The sequence below is a fragment of the Bos grunniens genome, chromosome 19 (assembly GCF_055505025.1).
Source record: "Bos grunniens cultivar Pamir isolate PY7600 chromosome 19, Bosgru_T2T1.0, whole genome shotgun sequence".
Classification (NCBI taxonomy): Eukaryota; Metazoa; Chordata; class Mammalia; order Artiodactyla; family Bovidae; genus Bos; species Bos grunniens.
Window position 1 is genome coordinate 489,482 of NC_141183.1, and position 22,031 is coordinate 511,512.

A 22,031-nucleotide genomic window follows, 5' to 3' on the forward strand; every position below is an offset into this window, starting at 1 on the left:
GAAGCAGACGCTTATCAGTCCCGCACGACAGGCCCCAGCAACGCCTCCCACCCAAAGAGAAGCAGACGCTTATCAGTCCCGCACGACAGGCCCCAGCAACGCCTCCCACCCAAAGAGAAGCAGACGCTTATCAGTCCCGCACGACAGGCCCCAGCAACGCCTCCCACCCAAAGAGAAGCAGACGCTTATCAGTCCCGCACGACAGGCCCCAGCAACGCCTCCCACCCAAAGAGAAGCAGACGCTTATCAGTCCCGCACGACAGGCCCCAGCAACGCCTTCCACCCAAAGAGAAGCAGACGCTTATCTCACAGCACTTGTGCAAACCAAAGTCCCTTAGAAAAGGCGGGGGGCGCCTACGTCCTCCTTTGGGATCCTCCTTACAGAGTGGGCAGGGGGCTGCAGCTTGCGGGACTCAGCACACTAGTTCTTAATTGTCAGCAGTTAGAAGCCCGCCCCGGGGGCCTCCACCCCCTCACTCAGCTAGCAGGTGCGGTAAAAGCCAGCGAGAAATGCAAGACAGTTTTGCTCCCTGTGTCTTAACACGTGTGGACAGGGGAAACGTGCCTCCTTGATCTGGTTTTGGTGACACTGGCCGTCCATCTGACCCAGGCTGAGGAAGGCTGCAGAGAGCGCTGACCCAGGGTCTCCGCTCTCGGCCCCCGCGCTGACGGACGCTCTGCCGCCTGGGCTCCCACAGGCCGAGGTCTACCGGACCAGGACTCTGTGCCAGGCACTGTTCACAGTGGTTCACACGCCATTCACAGCAACCCTCGCAGCAGGCACTGTTATTATTAATATGAGGATGTTTAACGCTACTCACTTCTTCACAAGCTCATGAGGATTCTGGGAGCCACACAGGTCAGCAGGTGCAAACAGGGACTCAGCCTGGTGGGCGCTCATCCCAGCCACGGCCACCGTCCCCACGTGAGAGCTGAGGGGGTGTGGGTTGGCCCTCTGCTCGTGTTCACCCAGCCAGCAAGTGGGGAAGCCGGGGTGCGAGCCTGCAGTCTGGCCCGTCCTCCTTGCTGTCTCGGCTGGTTCTCAGAGCTGCAGAGGGAGGTGGAGGTTCCCGGAGCACCGAGCTCACCACCGGACACTCGGTCCCGACAGAAGCAGACTCCTGACTGTCAGTGGAAGTGTGGCCCGTTTTCCCTCAACGTCATCAGCCTCTTGCCTAAGATAAGAGGGCTGAGGATTTCAGGCCTTCTCTCCCTGGCCTTTGCCTCACTCAGGTGGACGGACGAACCCGGTATTTTCCTGTGGGATGGTGGTCTTGGAGGAGGAGGGGGAGAAGGAGGAGGGAGGGGAGGAGGAGGAGGGAGGGGGGAGGAGTCAGCTGAGAGTCCCACTCGACATGCCCGTTAGTCCTGGTCACACTCAGCCCCTCCCTGCTTAGAACCGGCGTTCACAGAGATACTGCTTTTTCTGCCGAGTCTCCCTTCTGGAAGGAGGATGGAAGGAGAGGGGTGTGGAGCGTGGGAAGGAAAGCAGCCTGGCTTTGGAGAAACTGCCTGGACGGCACCTCGCGGCCAGCTCGGGACCCTGAGCAGGCTCGCCGCTCACAGAGCAGCCCTGCAGAGGGGACCTCGCGGGGCAGTCACGTGGCCCGGCCGGGTTGGGGCGCCGGGACGCGCTCCCGTAACACCTCCCCCCAGCGCGGCCTCCCTGCCTCCCACACCTTCTGCCACGACTGACTCGGGTGCTGACGGTCCAAGCGTCCCCTCCCTCCTCCCCCTGCGCCCCTGCCCTCCTCCCACGCGCCCCGTCTGGCCCCCTTCAGTCCCAGGCGCGGGTCGCTGCGGGGCCAGGAGGAACCCCGGGGCCCAGCCCTCCAGCCCCGCCCCCCGCGTTAGTGCGGATGGAAGACCCGGCCCCTCGAGGGCAGCGTCGTGAGAGCCGGGCAAGGAGAGAGAAGCATGTGCTCCTCTGAGGGGCCTGTCTCAGCGCGAGGCTTCCTGCCTCCCCTCCACCCGGTAACTTGAGGTGAGACTGCTGGGGAGGCCCCCGCGGCCTGGACCCAACACCCGTCCTGGGAGGGGGGCCCTGAGGCGGCCCATGGTCCGCAGAGGTTCCGGCACGGACCCCCACACGTCTGGGCTCCAGCAGACGCCTCACGACTCTCAAGACAGGGGGTCAGGGTGCTGACTGCGTTTTTAAAGAGACAAGATTTCCGGACTGGACGATGGGACCGAGGGCCTGTGGAGCGGATCAGTGCCAAGAAGGAGGGGTCTCACCATCCCCTGGGCCCCCCAAGAGAGGCTGGTGACAAGGTGGGGATGATGTTCTGTGTGTTCCCCGCCAGGACCCCACCTCACAGGCCCAGGGCCACGGGGCGCAGAAGAGCCTGGGAAAGGAGCTGACCCTCAGCCCGGCAGCCTCGTCCCATCACCCTGGGTGTTGGTACTGCCCCCACCTGGTCCAGAGCCCCCTCCGTGATGCCAGAAGGAGGCTTCTCCCCAGCGGGGCTGCGAGGGCTCCAGGACGCAGGAGGTCACGGGCTCTCGGCGAACGCGCATCATCTTTTCTTGACCAGGAAGGACATAGGACTGGCCACATAGGCACTGACCCAAGCCCGGAGCCCTGGGGGGCGGGAGGTCATGGGCATCGCACTGGAAAACTGGACAAGGCAGAGATGAGGGTGGGCTTTGCAGGGCCAGAAGCACAGAGCCCTCCGGAGAGGCAGGTGCCTGCCCTCCAAGAGGTCAGGGCAGGCAGGAACCTGCGTGTGTCCCCAGGGCCCCTCAGGACCCCAGAGGACACGGGGGTGCCAGAGGACACTTCATGCCAGCGGGCCTCTCCCTGCTGCTCATCAGCGCCACCTGGGAATTCAAAACATATCCCAGTAATGCCAGTTCACTTCCAAGACCAACGAGTGCCAACCCTCTGTAGGGGTGAGGAAGTGGGAGGGGGTGAGGCATCCGTATTTTCCAAGAATCCTGGGTGATTCTAATGTGTAACCAAGGTTGAGAGCCACTCGCTGACTCAGGGACCCTCTGGCCCTGGAGGTGCACAGAATCCACACTCACGGTTGGACCTCCTTCACTTTGGACCCGCACCGAGCCATCCAGTACGGCAGCCGCACGTGGCTCCCGAGCCCGTGAAATGTGTGTGCCTGATCCAAGCGGAGATGAGCTGTTCGTACAAATACACACTGCAAAGTCCTAAGACTTTGCGTGAGAAAGAAGGTAAAGCGCCCCACTAATGACTTATAAAAACATGGGTTATACGGCGAAATGGTATACGGGCTTACAAATATATGAATTTTACCTATGTCTTTATACTTTTTAGTGTGGCTTTAGAGAATTTTAAATTACATTCTGTGGTTCACATAATATTTCTGTTGGACAGTGCTAATCTACAGACTACTTAATTCAAAATGTATTCACTATAATTCTTCTAACTTTGTTACATCTGTTTTTTGATAATAATTTTCCTTAAACTTCTCTTCATGATTCCAAGTATATAACATTCTTGAAATGACAAAAATAAAGAAATGGAGAATAGATTAGTGGGTGTTGGGCCTGGAGTGGAGAGGTCAGTTTGGTCATAAGAGAGCAACAGGCAGCAACCTTGTGGTGCAGAATGTCCTGGACTGACTGCCTTCCTGTCGGTGCCCTGGCTGTTCGATCCCCGCGTGGCGTGGCGCCCCTGTCCCCGCGTGGCGTGGCACCTCTGGGGTTGGGCTCAGCAGTCAAGAAGCCACCTGCAATGCAGTAGGTGATGCAGGAGACGAGGGCTCGATCCCTGGGCTGGAAGATCCCCTGCAGGAGGAAATGGCACCCCACCCCAGTATTCTTGCCTGGGAAACCCCATGGACAGAGAAGCCTGACGGGCTACAGTCTACGGGGTCACAAAGAGTTGGACGTGACCGAATGACTGAACTCGGTTCACACCATTGGGGGAAATGGGCACAGGGCACGTGGGCTGTCTCTGTAAGAAATCCCATGATTTCTCACAACTGCAAATGAATTTCAACTTACCCAAAGAGGAAACTTTAATTAGAAAAGCACAATCTCACATCTGAACTGGTGTTTCTCATGCTCTGCTGGTGAGGGGGTGCGCGGTTTACCCTTTTGGAAAGCAACTTAGCAAACACCACTGAGTGTTAAGCATTTCATTTCTCTCCATCCCAGCAAGGCTACTTCTGGGAATTGCCACTAAGGAAACGGATAAAAATGTAAGGACAAAAACACACAGAGGTGTCTGTGATAGCAAAGTGCTAAAACCGCCTAGACGCTTTTCCGAAAGGGAAGGGTTATATGAGCTATGGTTTATCAACTCAATCTACCGTCACATAGTCGTTACGGGAAATGTCAAATGAAAAACAGAAAAGTGGGATACAGAACGCCAGTAGTTTGCTGCTTTGTAAAAAAGAAAAAATCTGTTACGTGACTTCGTGAATACAAAAATAGTCGTCACGGTTGCTTTGACTGCAGGATGATGGACGGGTCTTTCTTTCTACTTCACTGTTCCTGTTCGCTGGTTCTGTGGAATAAAAGGCATCGTGTTTTTCGTTTTTGTATTAGTGGTCTTCCGGGTGCTGAGGGACAATCCCCACCAGGTGGGGGGGCGGTGGCTGACCTGCCCCCTGCCGGCTGACCATGGTGATGCCCGCTGCGCCCTAAGAAGTGGACACACCTGGACAGATGACCAGTTATGGGCAGATTTAGGCCCCCATTCCTGCCCAGAGCCACACTGCCCATTAAGAGGGTAGAAAGAAGAATCTGAAACTTCATAGCTTCTGTGAAAGCTTTCTCAGCTTCATCCAGTAAAGACACGAAACAGTGACCATAATATAATATAAATGGTGATCATAATATACTGCCTGTGAAAGTGTTAATTGCTCAGTCGTGTCCGACTCTTTGCGACCCCATGGACTGTAGCCTGCCAGGCTCCTCTGTCCATGGGATTCTCCAGACAAGAACACTGGAGTGGGCTGCCATGCGTCCAGGGGATCTTCCTGACCCAGGGATTGGACTCATGTCTTCTGTGCTGCAGGGAGATTCTTTACGGTCTGAGCCACCAGGGAAGACCGTATCTGGGTCCAATATCCGCAGTCCCCCTGGGAGTAGGTTTACATGTTCAAGACTCTGAGTGTGAGTTCCTTGAAGACTTCTTTTTCTGAATCAACTGTATATTTAAAAGTCTTCCTAAGTGCTGGTCACTGGATGTGTTAGCTGAGCTCACTGTTGACAAAAAGGGGAGTCTCTAATTTTGTGCCTGCTTTTCACCCCCCTCTCTCCTGGGAGGGGCGTTGGGGGCTTCCAAAGAGCTCTAACACCGCTGCTCAGCATTATGAAGTCAGGGGGAGGAAGGAAGACTCTTTCAACTTTTCTGAATTTCCCAGTGTGCTGTAACAAGCACAAATTATTTTTCCAGTTGGGATGTGTGTATGTGTATGTGTGTGTATAAACTTTCACTTAAAAATTAACAAAAGATGACCTATATATAGAGAAAAAACATTTTAAACTGGAGCTGCTTTCTGACAAAGAGTGGCTGGCAGTGACCCCCCACAACCCTCTTGTCCCGCCCCCAGGTGGCGGTCCCTGCTCCTTCCTGGGGCGTGATCAGCCTGCCCCAGGCTTCTGCAATGTTCTATTTTTGTTTTCATTATTTAACTGTGCCCCATATACACGGCTAAGTGGAGTGTTCGGTTCCATAGCTTAATGGACAGCTGACCTCTGTGTGCAGACGCTCAAGTCATATGGAGCTCTGCAGGCCATCAGCTGCGGGCGGGGGGTGGGGGCGGATGCCAGGGGCACCTTCCTGAGGTCAACTTTAGTCCAAGGCTGAAGACCAGGGAGGGGGTCGTGGCTGCCGGGGTAGACCCAGCGCAGGGTGAAGCTGGCGGCACATGCCAGGGGAGGTCAGGGCTGGGGCAGCGTGCAGACCGCCAGCACCTTGCTCTCGGGGCTGAGTGGCTTGTGGGGCTGGGGGCCGGCCACCCATCACCTTGCTCTCTGCCTCTCCTAGCTGACGCGGGACTTGGAACTCAGCTCCTGGCCCAGCTGGCGGGGAGCTGTCCTGAGAACTGCCCTTTGGAGGACGAAGGGGCTGCAGTTCCTCTCCCTCATCGCCTTTCTTAATCATGTAATTGCTAGACCTTCCAGTGATCTGAATCAAGTCCCACGACGGTTACAGGCGCGGGAGCCTGGGAACCGCGGGGGAGTCATCAGGCAGGCAGGGAAAGGCGCAGGGCGCAGGCCTGTGTGCTGACTGCCTGATCGGCGGCGGCGACGCCCTCCCGTCCCCCGCACTGAACGGGTCTCACCGTCGTGTAGGTTTGGGACCTCACAGGCTCTCTCCGTTGAGCCCAGGAAGACGCTGTTCCGGAAGGTGTGATCCACTCTGTGGTGAGCAAACAGGCTGCTGCCAGACGGCCCTGCCCAGGGAGGCGGGCAGGACCTGACCGTGCATCCTCTGGGGTGCAGTCCTCCGTGTCCACCCTTCTCCCCATGAGGCAGGACTCTTTCCCAGGCAGACGCCAGCACAGAGCCCCCCAGTGTGATTCCCAGAACTCCGTCGGGGGCACCGTGATGGGTCCAGGTTGGGTGGGCCCCGCCCAGGGGCAGGCATGGCCGAGGCAGGGGGCCTACGGCTGCTTCCCGCTGTCCCCTCCCCGGGCTGACTTCATCCCCCTGAGCCCTGCCCGCCCAGTGCATCGGCCCCGGGGGCCCTCAGACGCCGAGCGGTCCTCAGCCTTCCCACAGCGGCACGTTTGTCAGCGGGGAGGCGCGCGGCTCAGTCCGGGGAGCGGGGCCGAGATCAATACCGGAAGTGACGTCTCTGTGCTGTATGCACCTCCCGAGCTTTGTCTGCCTCCACAGAGTCGGCAGGAAACGCGGCTGCGGTTCGATACTAACTGATCATGATGCTGGGTGAACCCAGGGGAGCTCCCTTAATGTCCAGCCGTCGCCTGCTGCCCTTGGGTTGAAACGGGTCCTCAGTAAAGGCCCACGTGCCCCTGCGTCTGACACGCATGTCCTGGCTCCTCTCCACTGAGCACGGGGCCTGCTCAATGGGGTCTGAACGCAGGTCACCAGCTGGCTGCGCAGATGAGGGAAGAGGATCGGAAAAACACAAACAGGGACCCCCAGACCCATTGCTCCTGCAGACACAAAGGTGCCAACCTTGGGCTCAAATGAGCTGAAATCCAAGTGGTGCAAACGGCATCATCAGCCAGTAACACTTTAGTCTGAATTTGCGGAGCTGGTCTGAGGGGACAGTCACAGTGCCTGTGGAGCACAGGGGGTCCATGCAGAGGGCCCAGCCACACCTGGCCCGGCCTTGAGCTGCCTGTGAAGACAAGCTCTGGGCTTGGCTCTCCGGTGCCCACCGGGCTTGGCAGCAGTGTTTTGCCAATGCTGTGCCACCTAGACTCTCCACTGACCCCCCAGGCCTTCCACCTTCTCAGCTGGGTCTGAGTTGACCCTCTCGGTACAGATGCTACAATAATGAAATATAGCAGGGTGGGTGGGGCCACAACAGCTCCTGGCACATGGCAGCCGCTCTCCACCCAAGCTTCTGGAAGTTTCCGAGGGGGGTTGTGGGGGCACGGGGGTGCCTCGAGGTCTGGAGCAACATCCATGGGAAGCCTTCAGGGCGGTGACTGAGGGTGTAGGAGGCAGAGCGGGGTTCCCTGTGCCTGAGATGGTGCCCCCGCTGGGGTTCAGAGGTGGGTGCCGGGCCAGCCCCCAGCCTCAGTGGACCGAGTCCAGGGCCACTAGCTGGGGGCCCTCTTCTTTATGTCCTTGGGGGCAGTGAATGCCCCAGAGCAAAGGAAGCAGGTGTGGAAGGATCTTTCCCCTGCAGGTTCACAGCCTGGCTTGGTCCCAAAAGCCAAGCGTTCTTCACTCACATCTGTTCGGGGTTCAGACCCCAGCTCCATCGCAGCTGCGTGACCCCGGGCTCGCCACTTCACCTCTCTGGACCTTAGCTTCCCTGTGCATTTCGGCTGAAGCTGCACGTTCCAGGCGCTTCTCGACACGACGGTCTGACTCGGTCCCACAAGGACTCCGGGTGGCCCTGACGTTCGGCTCGGAGGGGACGCGTGACAGAGCTGAGGTGGCACAGACCGAGGTGGGGGTGGCCTCTGCGCCCGGCTCTGAGACCACGCGACCACCCAGACCGCAGTCGTGTCCTGGGGGCCAGGCTGCCGGGGTGGGTCTAGGAGAAGGCCAAGATCACAGCCACAGGCACTGGCCTCCCCGCGGCACTGCGGCAAAGAGCCCGCCTGCGAGGAGGGGGACTAGAATGCGACCCCTGGGTCAGGAAGACCCCCTGGAGAGGAAATGGCAGCCCGCTCCAGCACTCGTGCTGGGAAATCCCGACAGAGGAGGCTGGCAGGTTACAGTCCGTGGGGTCCCAGAGTTGGGCACGACTGAGCACGCACACACACACAGGCACTGCAAGGCCTGGTCCAGGGTGGAGGGGGAGTTCAGTGTGGGTGGGGAGCAGGGTTAGGTTGTCCTGATGCAGAAGCGTAAAAAAAAAAAGACGTTTCCACACACAAAGCAATTCTGCCCGCCTTCTCCAGGAGACATCTCCTCCAGTAAAGAGGTGGGGGCTGCGTGACCACTTCCCACCCAGCCATCTCGAGGTCCGTCACAGACATGCCCTGGGCCCCGGAAGGAGGCAGCTGGTGCTGGCATTGGTGCTGGACGTGGCATCCACCAGCCCCGCAGACCGGCCAGGCTCCTTCTGCAGAGTGAGTTAGGCTGGCCCGGGCGCCTAGGGTCTCTGGGACAAAGAGGTGAGCGAGGTTCGCGCCTCAGGGAGCAGCCACCTATTTTGAGACCAAGCGAGACTCACACCAGATGTCACCTGCTTCCCAGCGGTGAGCAGGGGTGTCTGCCTCCCTCCATCACCCCTGGGTAGGTGCACCTTCGGCAGCCAGCACTCTCTGCCCACGCCTGCCGGCACCAGTCAGCCGGCTCTTGTTCGGAGGACAAGCCGTGCTGAGCAGTGGGTGTGGGTGCTAAGTCAGGACCCAGGAATGCAGGCAGGCTCCAGGGAGCCTGGCTTCCCGTGAGCAGGGGGGGAGGTGGGCAGTCAGGAGTGCAGGGTCTGGCTCTGTGACCATGTAGCTGGAGGCCCTGGACAAATCGCCTCACGGTCTGAGCCCCTGTGTGGCCATGAAATACAGGTACCATCATTCAAAGGGTTTTGGGGAAAATAAACTTTGACGGAAACGCAGGGAAATTGGACCCCTCGCACATTGTTGGTGGGAGTGGGGCACGGTGCAGCCGCTGTGGAAAGCTGTGTGGTGATGCCTCAGTAAGTTAAACGTCGTGTCCTGTGCTGTGCGACCCCAGGACAGTAGCCCGCCGGGCTCCTCCATCCACGGGATTCTCTGGGCAGAAATACTAGAGCCGATTGCCAGGGCCTTCTCAGGGGATCTTCCCGACCCAGGGGTCATTCCTGAGTCTCTTACATCTCCTGCATGGGCAGGCGGGTTCTTTACCACGGAGCCACTTGGGAAGCTTGGAATCCCCAGAAGACCCAGCAATTCCACCTCGAGGGACACGCCTCAGAGAACGTTCACAGCAGCACTCACACCGTGTCTGGAGCTGTGTGTGCTGCGAGTCGGCGTCTACACCACCGTCATCTGCCTCTTAATTTTATCAGTGCACCACCTGATGGGGAAACAACTTGCCCCTTCGTGTTAGAATTAAGGAACCTGAGGCTCAAAGAAGGAAGATGACGAGGTCGCACTGCGGTCAGGCTCCCACCCCCACGGCCCACTCTGGGGACGAGGTGGTGAGGAGCCTGGGGATTCAGCCCTGAGCAGCCCTGAGCAGCCGAGCCCGCCGTCTGGTCTGCAAAATGGGCTCACCCCGAGGTGCAGCCCCGTCGGCGTCAGTTCTGATTATGTGTGTTACCATCACGGGGGCTGCCTGCTCTTAACAGGAGAAGTACCCAGGGACCTGCGCTCCCGAGGGGCCTGGCCCATCCTCTCAGGACCCAAGTGGGGGTGCCCCTCCAGAGCCCAGCTCTCTCCCCAGGCCCAGATCTGCCCCCCTGCCCAGCTGGCCCCGGTGAGCTGCAGACACGAGCACGCAGGGACGGCTGCTGTGGCTTTGCTGGAAGCCCTGCCAGGAGCGGCTCCACCTCTGGCCCTGCTCAGGCTAGGCCAGCTGCCAGGCCCTGTCTGGGTGAGAGCTGCCCCACGCCCTCTGCCCTGAGCTGGTGGCCTCGGGCCTGCAGGGCGTCCCTTCCAAGAAGGGCTCACGGAAGCCAGGCTCCAGGGCGGGAGGGCCTGCCGCCCCTCCCTGAGGGCTGGGAACCCAGGCGTGGGCTCTGGGGACGCGGGGACCCCTCCCCATCTGGGTGACGATGCCCAGCGGTGGCGGCTTCCCTGAGCCACACGAGGGCTGCTCCCGCAGCTCAGAGGCTGCTTCTGGATAACGAACCCTGGCTCTCACTTCCCAGATGTCCCTCCGGAAACAGGAGCTACTTCGACAGCGAGAAATTAAAACAACAAACAACGGGGGGTGTGAAGACCGCAGTGGCCCGCCTTCCAAAACGTAGCTCTTGAACCACGTGTCCCCCCCAAGCCTCCTCCCCCGCTGCTCACTGCCGCTCCTGCCCAGGTGCTGACACCAGGGGCCTGGCACCCCCTTGAGCGCCGCGGGGACCAGGGTTCCGCCATTGCTGGGCCACCTGTCAGCCTTGTGGTTTCAGGGGAGCTACTTCACACCTCCGGGCCTCCGTGTCCTCATCTGTGAAATGGGGATGATAAAGCCCACTGCCCACAGCTGCTGGAAGCGTGCCAGTCTCTCAGTCATGTTCAACTCTTTGTGACCCTGTGGACTGTAGCCCGCCAGGCTCCTCTGTCCTCTGTCTCTCCAGGCAAGAATACTGAGTGGGTTGCCACTCCCTTCTCCAGGGGATCTTCCCGACGCAGGGATCAAACCCAAGTCTCCTGCATTGCAGGCGGATTCTTTACCGTCTGAGCCACCAGGGAAGCCTCCAAGACTGCCGGGGGTACTTAACTAATAGTTTAACCAGCAGCAGGTCTGAACCAGACCCACAGAGGTGGTGCCACTGTCCTTTGGAAATATCCAGCCTCAGCCGCCCCCAGGCGACTGACACGTGGGCCCCTGCCCATGGCCCTGGGGTGGGCCCCACAGTCTCGTGCAGCTGACACGCTCTTTTTAAGGTCAAGCCAGCTGCTTGGGGCGCCCGGGGCCCATGGTCTGCAGTGACACGCTCGCAGGCCCTGAGGGTGGAGGCTGTGACAGCCACAGCCTACCTCCTCCACAGTCCCCCATCTGGGTCCTGGTGAAACCAGACATCCTGAACCACAGGACAGGTTCCCCTACTCCACTGCTGCTTCTGCCTGAGCTGCTCCGAGCAGGAGGAGTTCCCAGGCTTTGCCCCGAGAAATCTGGGTTCAGATCTCCATCTGCTGCTCATTAACTGGGTGACCATGAGCGAAGGCACAGCCTCTCCAACCCCCAGGCCTCTCAGCTGTCAAATGTGTTTGCAAACAAAAAAATTAAAAAAAAAAAACCCACTCACCCCCCCAAACCCTGCCAGCAACGCTGTTATTATCACATCATTTTACCAACGAGGAAATCTGAGAGAACAGGTCATTTGGTCAAGGTTTCTGAGCAGTGAGCGCTGGAGGCCAAGTGTAAACTCCTAAAGGCCACACGCACACCTGCCTCCCCTGTGCATGCTCAGTCACTTCAGTCATGTCTGACTCTTTGTGACCTCATGGACTGCAGCCCACCAGGCTCCTCTGTCCATGGGACGCTCCAGGCAGGAATACTGGAGTGGGTTGCCATTTCCTTCTCCAGGGGATCTTCCCGACCCAGGGAACTCATGTCTCCTGGATTGCAGGCGGATTCTTTACCACTGAGCTTCCTGGGAGGCCCACTACCTACCCCCCCATCATTTTCACATTTTAAGGATGCCCGCTGCAGACTGCTGGCTAAGCCCGTCTGGAGTGGGGTGGGGGGTGGAGAGAACCTGGGTGCCCCCAGGCTCAGGGGGAGGCGCACCCTCTCCTGGCCTCCGCTCTCTCCTCCCTCCACAACTCCTTCTGCTCAGACCTGAGCTCCAGACCCAGGGGCCCTCGGGGCTCCACGAGGCAGGGGCTGGGATCTCCCCTGAAGCACCGCAGGGGTCCCGGAACATGTGGGGAAACGGAACCCTCCCTCCTGCCCCAGCTTTAGGGAGGAGGGGGGCCTGGAGAGGAGTGGGAACCTGCCTGGGCCCACAGTGAGAGGCCAGGGCTCAGCTCTGGGCTCCAGTGCCACCCCCAGGCCAGGGCGCTCCTGCTGTGGCCCCCGCCCCACCCCGAGGACTCGAGGGCTGCTCCCCACGGCCCTCCTGCCTCAGGCAGCTGGGCAGGCACAGAAAGTGCCATCCACCCACTGGGCATCTTCTTCCAGTGAATAAGGATTGCAGTAGTGATAGGGCTTCCCTGGTGGTCCAGCGGCCAAGAGTCTGCCTGGCAATGCCGGGGATGGGGGTGTGGTTCCTGGTCAGGGAGCCAAGAGCCCACGTCACAGAGCCACCAAGCCTTCACGCCCCGACTAGAGAGTCTGTCCGCCAGCCTGACACGGTGATGGTCCCTCATGCCAGAGCTTAGACCAGGTGCAGGTAGAGAGATGGATGATAGATGTAGATAGATGAGACGTAAATGATAGATTAATGGATGGGAGGCGACAGATGACACATGACTGATCGGTGATAGGTGGTACACAGACAGCAGATAGACGGACAGATGACAGATGACAGATAGATGTATAGAGAGATGATCGACCGATCGATAGATATAGATCGATAGATGCCAGATGATAGGTTTAGACAGACAGACGATAGATGACAGGCAGATTAAAGAATCCAGCAAGGAGATCTGGGGCCTGCCTTCCCGGCAAGGTCATCCCTGGAAACCACAGGCAGTGGGGACCCCAGAGCCCCAGGACGCAGCCCTCCGCATGGGGCACACGCCTCCTGAGAGGGCCTCACACCCTCGACAGCCCTGAGCACGATGGTCCAGAGATGTCCCCCGCAGGGTCTCCCATCCGGCATTCCAGCCCCGGGGGAGACACCCCCGCACGCGGTGCGGGCGGGGGTGAGGGGTGGGCGCGGTGCTCCCAGGGAGGTCCTCTGCGTCCTGTGCGGACCGGTGAGTCTTAACTCTTGGTAAGTTTTAAACCCACTTTTCCAGGCATTAATAGGAACGTATTTCTGCCGTGAGTCACTTGCAAAGTGGTTAACTGAGATTCTCTAACGCAGAGTCTTGGGGGCCATGGAGCTTCCAGCCCGTTTGCTGCAAGGAGGAGCCCAGAGCCTGGCCTGGGGGTCTGTGATGCAGAAAGGGGGCCCCCTCTCCAGCTCTCGGGAAGGGGGAGAGAGGGAGGCTTGATTTCCCTCGACCTCTGGAGACCTTGCTCTGACTTCTCCAGATGGCAGGGCTGCCGCCCAGCAAACAGATGCTCGAATCTGGACCAGGAGCCTGTGGCGGGGCAAGACCGGAGGGTGCAGCCTGCCCCTCCTGCCCCCTCAACCCCGTCTTCCTAGGGGCGCAGGGGACGAAGGACGACACCCCCACCCGCAGAGCCCAGGCCCCGGGGGCTCCGGGCCGGCCCGAGGCTGAGCTGGGGCTTGGACCCATTTCTGTGCGGCTGCCAAGGCCACGTTTCAGTCTGAGACAGCAGAGTGTGGACGCTTGAGTGCACGTCCTAGGGGTTCTCCGCACCCGCTTCACCTTCTGGGCTTTGGAAGGAGGCGAGGAGACATCACTCACCTGAGGGCAGAGGCCGGGCTGGCGTCCACTCAGGCGGGGGGCGGGGGGGGGCCAAACTCTCAGAGACCGAGCCTGGGGCCCTCGGGGGAGCCTGCCTCACTGCTCCCGTCCCACGCCCCCTCCTCCTGCTCCTGGACTCCTCCTTCCCGCCTCGCCCAGGGCCTGTCACCAGGGGCCTCCTCTGAGCCCCTCTGGGAAATGGCACCCCCCTACCCCAACCAGCACCCCCACCCCGCCCGCCCTCCTCTCCAGCCCCCTACCCCAACCAGCACCTCAACCCCGCCCGCCCTCCTCTCCAGCCCCCAACCTCGACCGCACCCCCACCCCGCCTGCCCTCCTCTCCAGCCCCCCACCAGCACCCCCCACCCTGCCCGCCCGCCTCTCCAGCACGCGGCCTGCTGGCTTGTTCTTTCTTTAGCACATATGGCGTGTCTCCCTCTAAAGAAAGCTTGCTTCTAAGGGAACGGGATAAAAGTCTTTTCTTCACAGTCAGGGCCCAGTGGGGTTGCCAGTGGGCAACGCTGGCCTCCAGGGGACCTCGGGCCTGCCTCCGGGGGGACACGTTTGGGTGTCACAAAGCAGGAGGGGTGTATCCCCACTGGGAGAGGCCAGGGCTGCTTCTGACCACCCGCTGAGCACGGGACCCCTCCCCCAAAGGATAATCTGCCCCAGAGGCCAGCAGTGCCTCCCCTGTGTGCCCACTACTCACAGGAGCAGCCTGTACACAGTAGGTGCTCAATGACGGACAAAGAACGAAGAGCTCCTGTGGTCACTATCACCACCACCATTATTCCTTAAGAACAGCCATGCTTGAGAACCGGCTTCCAGGGGGCGCTAGTGGAAAAGAACCGGCCTGTCAAAGTAGGAGACAAGAGAGGAGGGTTCCGTCCCTGGGTCAGGAAGATCCCCTGGAGGAGGAGGAAGCGGCAACCCACTCCAGTATCTTGCCTGGGAAACCCCATGGACGGAGGAGCCTGGTGGGCTACCGTCCATGGGACCGCAGAGTCTGACACGACTGGATAAATTTAGCACGCACACACGGTTGAGAACAATCTTTAAGGATGGCTGTGCTTTGGGGCTTCATAGCAACAGGTCATCCCGAGGACACACGACCTCTGAGCCCCGGACTGAGCCCTGCCCTCAGCAGCACCCGGACGAGCGGCAGATGGTCACCGTTGCGCCATCGGCAGGCAAGCCCTGTCCACGGCTCGGGCCCCAGGAGCCCAAGTGATATCGGCCTGCCCCTCCTGCAGCGGGCCTGCTGGGGGCCCCCCTCAACAGGGACGGTCAGTTCTCACCCCCACGTCCCCCCAACACTGGCCCTCGTGTTGGAAGACCCAGGACCGCGTGCCTGGCTGGGCCAGGGGCCACCTCCACGAGCTGTAAGGTGACCCCAGCCAACCCTGCAGCCCCCAGACTCAGGGGTCTGCAGGAATCACGATGCTCCTGCTCTTTCCCAGGGAAGGCCGCCGGGGGCTGTGGGGACGCATGTAGCGTCCCGCTCACCCCCGCCAGCACAGCCCAGCATCTGCTGACCTGACAAATAACGCGGCAGTTTAAACGGCCAGCGCGGCGAGCCGGCTCCGTCAGAGCTAAGATCACCTCCTACACCCGGAGCCCGTCACACCCCACGCGGCTGCGCAGTCGTGGGGTGGGGAGGGGCAGGGCACTGGCCCCGCCTCCGCCCCCCCACCACGGGACTGGAAGCTTCTATCTGCTCGTTCCTCGTTCAGCAGACCGCCTGCCCCACATTCCCGCTGAGAATTCTCACTGAGGGTCACAAATTTCCGTGCCTGACATCCCCCGCACCGACTCCCCAAACCCTTCCTTCTCCTGGGAGCTCACAGCCGGGCCTTTCTCCGCGGAACTCAGAGGCTGGCCAGCACAGCACGTCTCTTTCCTCCCCTCTCCATCTCCCCTCAGGTCCTGAAAGCCTTTAAACAAGTCACCTATGCCTAAGTTTAGTAGCTGACTTAACTGGGTACAAAGCCACACATAGGCAAAGGAATGAGTCTCTAATGGTGCAATATTAGGCAGCAGACAGCTAGGCTGAGGGGAGCAGGATGCTGTCTGGTGGGTTTTCCTGGTGTCCCTGAGGTCACAAGTAGCTGGTCCTGATTCTGCCAGGGAGGAAGGCTGACCCCAAACCCAGGATGGACTGAGGAGCCGGTGTGTGCTCACTGACCACCCAGAAATGAGCCAGGAGGCTGTGCGGGGCAGGCCAGGGCAGCTGGCTGGAAGCCTGAGCAGAAGGGTCAGCTCCCCCGAGGTGGGGCTGGGTAAAAACTGGGTTCCTATGTCCCACCTGCTTCCTGGGAACCTGAGCCCAATCTGTGAGCGTCTCTGATACAGTAACTCACACCCTTGCCCCCAGCTCTGAGGACGGCACGAGGGGTCCCCACCTCTCGAGTCCAGGATCCAAGAGTCAGGTGGGGCCTGGAGGAAGCAGAGTCGACTGGCCTTGGTCGTCCCCAATGAGCCAACACAACACCTGTGTCCTTGCTTCACGTCACACCCCGGCCCCATTCCAGATGAGGGAGCTGAGGCTGGAGCCCGTGTTTCCCACCATGACCTACGGCCTGCCTCCTCAGGTCAAGTGTGAACTGTTGAGGCAACCTCCCCCTGCACTCCCCTCCCCAACTGCAAGCCACGGAACCCCACCTCGCTGGCCGAGAATGGCCAAGGTCTCAAAGCCGGCTCCCAGCTGGGGTGGTGAGGAGTGCAGCCCACCAGATGCCCAAGGCCACAAAGCGACACGGTGCACAGGGCGCCCCGCTCCACCCCACCCCCATGTGAGAGGGAGCCTGAAGTCTGGGGTGGGGCTGTCTTGGTGGCCGCTATAATTTTTGCCCTGTTTCTAAGCACCCTGGGGACCTGGCCCTGGGACACGTCCCCAGCTGCCTCCAGCTGCCAGATCCGTGGAGAAGTGAGGCTGAGCTCGCGTGTCTCAGGCAGGCGGGGGGCTCCGGGAGGGAGTGCTGGCCGTGGGTCAGCAAAGCGCGCAGCCAACCGCGACGCCTGTGGTCCTGGGATGTCCTGGGGCCAGGACACCAGGTCTGAGCCAAGGACCCCTGTGCCCACCCCGGTGCAATCTGGGCTGTTAATGCATCAAACCCTGGGCACATGGGGCTGCGGGAGTGGGCCTGAGTGGGCACCGGCGGCAGTGGGGGCCCTGCTCTCCCCGGGACAGCATGGGGCAAGGGCTGGCATGGGGACAGCTGCGGTGTGGCTTCTGTCAAACTAAGCCAGGCCCCCATGTGGGGCCCCTCTGCTGGGTCCTGCCCTTGTCCAGTAAGTGGTGGATCCCTGCCCCTTCCCCATCGAGTCTCAACCATAAAAAGGGACACTGATGTGACCAGCCCCGGGGAGGGGAGCAGGTGAGAGCCAGTGGCCCCAGCACTGCAAGCAGGCACCCGGGTCAGCACTGCGGGGCTCAGAATGTGAACCCCCAGGCCCCCTTCCCACTCCCTGCTCTCTCCCCTGGCCCAGCCAGGTCCCAGGGGATTCTCTCTTCAATCCTAGGAAGAAGCTATCTGACTTCATTAAAAATTTTTTAGCACACTGAATCTTCACCAGCTGCCAAATTAGGGTGAGGGCAGAGAGACAGGCTAAGTCTTTGGAACGGGGAGGAGCTTGGACGGTCGGGGAGACGTGTCGCTGTGTTTCTGGGGGCTGCCATCTCTCACTGCACTGCCCGCACGGCCCCCGGCCCCGCACCCGCGTCTCGCCGCGCGTCCATCTCTGCTCCGCGGCCTCTGGCCCGACACGTCCTCCTGTCCCGCTGGACGGAGCATCCTCGCCACCCCCACCGTCCCCGAGGCCCCGCCGGGGCGTCCGGAGCAGGCGGACTCGCGGTGGGACCACCCGGCCGGCGCGGACCTACAGCCCAGCTCGACAGGTGGTGGGGGGCTTCCCCCCGCACCACCCGATCGCTGCTCGCGGCGCTGTTCAAGTTGGTCGTGGGCGCGCGCGCTCGGCTTTGGAGCGGGCAGTCCAGCCGCGCCCGCACAGTGGGGGCGTCGTCACCTCCCCCGCCACCCGCGAGACAGACACACGCACACACGCACACACGCTCCCCGCACCGCGCCCCTTCCTTCAGCGCGCGGGGCTGAGGCGCGCGCACTCGGCGACAGTCCGGCCCCCGCCCGGCCCCGCGGTAATGGGGGGTGCCCCGCGGCGGCCCCGGCTCGGGGGGCTCGGCCTCTGGGGGCCCGCGAGGGGACAGCCGGTCCCCGGTCCCCGGCTCCTACCTCGCTGGAGCGGCAGCGGCCCGGCCCTGGTCGCGGGGCCCTGGCCGGCTGCGCGCGGGGCTCTGGGAGCCCGCCCCGTCCGTCAGTCGGTCCTCAGGAACAGCGCCCGCGCCAGCAGCTCCGGCTCGGGAGGGCGGGGCCGGCGGGGCGGGGCGGGGCGGGGCCTCTGTCCTCGGCCGCTGCGATGTGGGGGGGCCCTGCGCTCGCGGGTTCCACCCGGGAGGTCCGCGCGTGGAGGGGCACAGCTCCGTGGGGCTTGCAGGTGGGGAGTCGGGGGCTGGGGTGGGGAGCAGAGGGATCCGGGGGCCGCCAGAGCTTGGCCAGGACCCGCCCCGCCCCGGCGCCCTCCCCTACTTGAGTCAGGCTTACTCTCAGCTTCCAGCTGCCGCTACAGCTGTGTGAGCAGCCCCATAGCCGTCACCATCCAAAGACAGCTCTGCCACCAGCTGGTGTGGCGACTACTTCCCGAGCACTGGGCGCTGCTGAGAGCGCTCTGCTCTGTGAAATCCTCCCGCCCAACAACGCCATTGTGAGGATGAGAAAACTGAGGCCAGAGCCCCGAAGTGACGTGCCTGGGGCCGCACAGCGCAGCTCGGACCGCCTGGCTCCCCAGTGTGTGCCCTTAAGCACATTGCTTGCCCCTCGGAAGCACAGGATGGAATATATGTACATTAAATGATGAGCTGTGCTCAGTCACTTCAGTCGTGTCCAACTCTTTGCCACCGCATGGACTGTAGCCCGCCAGGCTCTACTGTCCATGGGCTTCTCCAAGCAGGAATACTGGAGTGGGTTGCCATGCCCTCTTCCAGGGGATCTTCCTGACCCAGGGATGGAACTCGCCTGTCTTATGTCTCCTGCATTGGCAGGCGGGTTCTTTACCGCTAGTGCCACGGTAACAACTGATATTTTTCATTTTTTCTTCCTTCAGTTTATATATCTCCTTTATTTTCTGGGTCCCTGAGCTTCACTGGACGCTGTCATGTATAAATGGGACCATGAGGCGCTGGAGCAACCGAAGGCGTGTGGAGAGGCCTGGAAACTACCCAGCTTTTTGTCTTCTCCCACCTTCCCCAGGAGAGCGTTCCTCTCCACGCCCAGGGTCTCCTGCAGAGGCCAGCCCACTGAAGGTGCCCACATCTCCCATCTGGATGGAGTCCAGCTTCTCTCGACCTCCCAGCCCCCACCAGCCCCAAACTCTTAGCTGGAAGGGTTAGATGGAAGTTGGGCTTCAGCCTGATTCTGCCCCTACCTAGCTGTGTGACTTGGACAAGTTACTTGACGTCTCTGAATCTCCCTTTCCTCCCCTATAACCAGGGCTGATCTCCTGGGTATGTGCGCTCATCCAGAACCTGCTCTTGGCTCAGCTGATTTCAAGATCTGTTTTTGTCTGTTTTGGCCATCTTAAATTGTTTAATCATTTTGAACAAGGGACCCCATTTTAATTTTGCCCCTGAGCCCACAAACTATGTAGCTGGTGCTGGTGACAACCACCCCCCTTATTGGATTACTGCAACACTTCACTGGGGTGATGTTTGCACAAACATCTAACACCCAGCTCGTGACAGAAGTTAGCTCCCTTTCTCTGATCTGGTCTTGAAGAGAAGGTCCCTGGGTGGACAAAGGGCTGGGCAGGCAGTTTCATGGGGAGGGGCCAGGCTGGCAAGGGTACGAGAACACCAGTTATGTTCAGGGAAAGGCAGCGGTCTGGGCGGTGGGGAGGTGCAGGCAGGGGTGGCGAGCAGAGGGGCACAAAACGGAGGACCCCGCCCAGGCCAGGGCGACAAGCCTTCTGGCTCCTCGAGGAGCTGGGACCTGGGGCCTGGAGGCTGTGAGCAGACGCCCCAGGCAAGGAATGTGGGTGGCTCTCTGCTCCAGCGGCCTCGCTGGCAGTCGGCCGGGAACTGGCTGAGCTAATGAGGCGGGCGCTGGATGCCGTGGGCGGGAGCCCCGCTCCAAGCCGCCACAGCAGCCTGCTGACAAGCTTGCTGTCGACATGATGGGGAAATTCTGCAGGTGTGAAGCCCAGAAGTGTGCCTGGGGACCTGGGGACTCCAGGCCTGATGAATAATGGAGCAGTCCCTCTTCCCGGGGCTTCTTTCTTGCCTTTCAATAATTCATGCATTCCCGGGGTTCAGGCGTTTCATAAAGCCTCAGGCTTTTCTGAATCCTTGGCCCATCTGATGGCTTCACGCGTCAGGTCTTAATTAGAGGCAGACGTGGGGGGCAGTGCCCTCAGCCACACGTGCCTTGTTCCTGACAAGGAAAACCTCCCATCACGTCCTGGAGAAGGAAGGGGCGCCTGGGGCCCCGGAGTGGAGGTGGGGCCGGCTGCCCTGGGCGGTGGGGGTGGGAAGGCCCACACGAAGGCGCCGCCAGTAGCGAAGAGACTGCACACGGTGTGCTCGGCACCCCTCGAGCCAGGCCTGTTCAGGGGACCAATTCGGGGGCGACATCTGAGCAGCGGTGACATGTGTCTCTCCCAGGTGGGGACTGTAGCGGCCGTGAGTCATCTGAGCAGCGGTGACATCTGTCTCTCCCAGGTGGGGACTGTAGCGGCCGTGAGTGCTCCGCCGTCCAAGGTCGTGGCCTTTGGGACTGGGGAGCGCTGCTGTTGCCCTGACGCTCCAAGTGATGTCTCAGAGCAGAACTCCCTGCTGACCTCTGATGGACGCACGGCCTGGAAAGGAGAGAAAAGCTTTCCTGTGAAGCCGCTGGGCTGGGAGGGTCATTGCATCGGCTGCACATTGTGGTCGAACCCAGTTAGTCTCCCTGCCCACCTGCTCGCCCACCCGCCCTTTCTCATACTTTCTAGTACCTGCTGATCACGCCCTTAGGAGCACGTGGGCTACACAGCCTGTGCGGGAAGGAGATGGGCCGCGGACCCCGAGCTCCTGGTCCACATAGTCGCCAGTGGGGATGAGGCGTGAGGGGAACAGACAGAGGAAGGTGTCAGGATGTCAGGGTGGACGGGGTCGGAGTCTCCCAGCAGATGCTGGTCAAGTTTGAGATGAGCGTGACCTCAGGGCCCGGGGGTTTCTCGGTGTGTGTGTGCATGTACATACGTGTGTGTGCGTGTGTCAGAGGGAGGGAAGAGGGCCTGGGAGGGCTGGGGCGGGGGTGGGTGGCAGCAGGCGGGGCCGGGGGCCTGAGCTCGGGCGGAGCGGCTCTGCGGGGCTGGCGGGCAGCAGCAGCCTGGTGCCCGTCCCCGCCGCGCTCGTGCTTACGTGTCGCCACCCTTGGCTCCCAAGCAGCCCTCCAGGCAAGGAGCTGAGTCCCTTCTGTTCCACACGAGGAAGCGGAGGCCTCAAGAAGCATTTGCCCCAGAAGTAAGGACATGAGGGCGCTCGAGGAGGCTGGCGCCTTCCGGCTTGCAGGCATTGCTTCCCCGGGTGGACGCGGCTGCTCGAAGGGCCCTGGGCGCCCCCCACCTCAGGCACCCAGACTGCACGCCCCTCCTTGCCGATCACCCCCGCAGTCCCGTCCAAGATGTTTCACAGCCCTGCCCTCCTGAAGCCCACTGAGGGACTGGCAGGTCTCCCACAGGGACCTAAAAAGCCCTGAGGCCCATGCTTCCTCAGGACTGGTCTCACGCCTCCGGGAGTGGGGCCTGGGCCGGGAGCGGTCACACAGCCGCGCATGTCCTTGCCGGGTGACCGAGCAGCCGCTTGTATCCCCCACTGGCCGCTCTCCAAGCTGCCCTCCCTGTCCCCCAAGCCCAGCTGTCCAGCCTCTGCTCCCGTATCTGTCCCCTTGGCAACTAGATTCTGGCTTATAAAACAGTTCCAAGGGCAGGGGACACCATGTACCAAATGAAGACTTCTCCATCACAAAAGCAGAGAAAGTGGCCAAGTGCTCGAGAAAACAGCTTTGAAAGGAGGGCCTGGTTGGGCTGAGAGCTGCAGAGCAGGGTGGGCAGTGGCAGGGACCTCGGCAGGAACGGTCTGCAAGTGCCCGGGAGGAGGGCCCACGTGGGCACAGCTCCCTGTGGGCTCGGGAAGCGTGCTGGAGGCAGAGCGGC

At 61.0% G+C, this 22,031-nt stretch overlaps 1 protein-coding gene and 1 long non-coding RNA gene across 5 annotated transcripts in view; both read right to left on the reverse strand.

The window, feature by feature from the left end:
- The window catches only part of CACNG5 (calcium voltage-gated channel auxiliary subunit gamma 5), a 29,518-nt gene extending 11,369 nt beyond the window's left edge, over positions 1 to 18,149 (reverse strand). For 2 of the 4 annotated variants that reach the window (XM_086355738.1, XM_086355737.1), the window contains exons 1-2: positions 18,014 to 18,120; positions 14,473 to 14,597 (exon numbers count right to left, since the gene is read on the reverse strand). In XM_086355738.1, the coding sequence (XP_086211864.1) occupies positions 14,473 to 14,551 (79 nt within the window). In that variant the 5' untranslated portion in view covers positions 14,552 to 14,597; positions 18,014 to 18,120. Of the gene's footprint in view, positions 1 to 14,472; positions 14,598 to 18,013 lie in introns of all 4 variants that reach the window. The other 2 variants (XM_086355740.1, XM_086355739.1) reach the window with 1 other exon arrangement.
- Positions 3,259 to 6,791, reverse strand: LOC147350914 (uncharacterized). The gene is made up of 2 exons (XR_015146967.1): positions 6,273 to 6,791; positions 3,259 to 4,486 (listed from the first exon to the last, which is right to left on the reverse strand). It is a non-coding gene; the product is annotated as an uncharacterized LOC147350914 (long non-coding RNA).
- Positions 18,150 to 22,031: the final 3,882 nt, after the last annotated feature.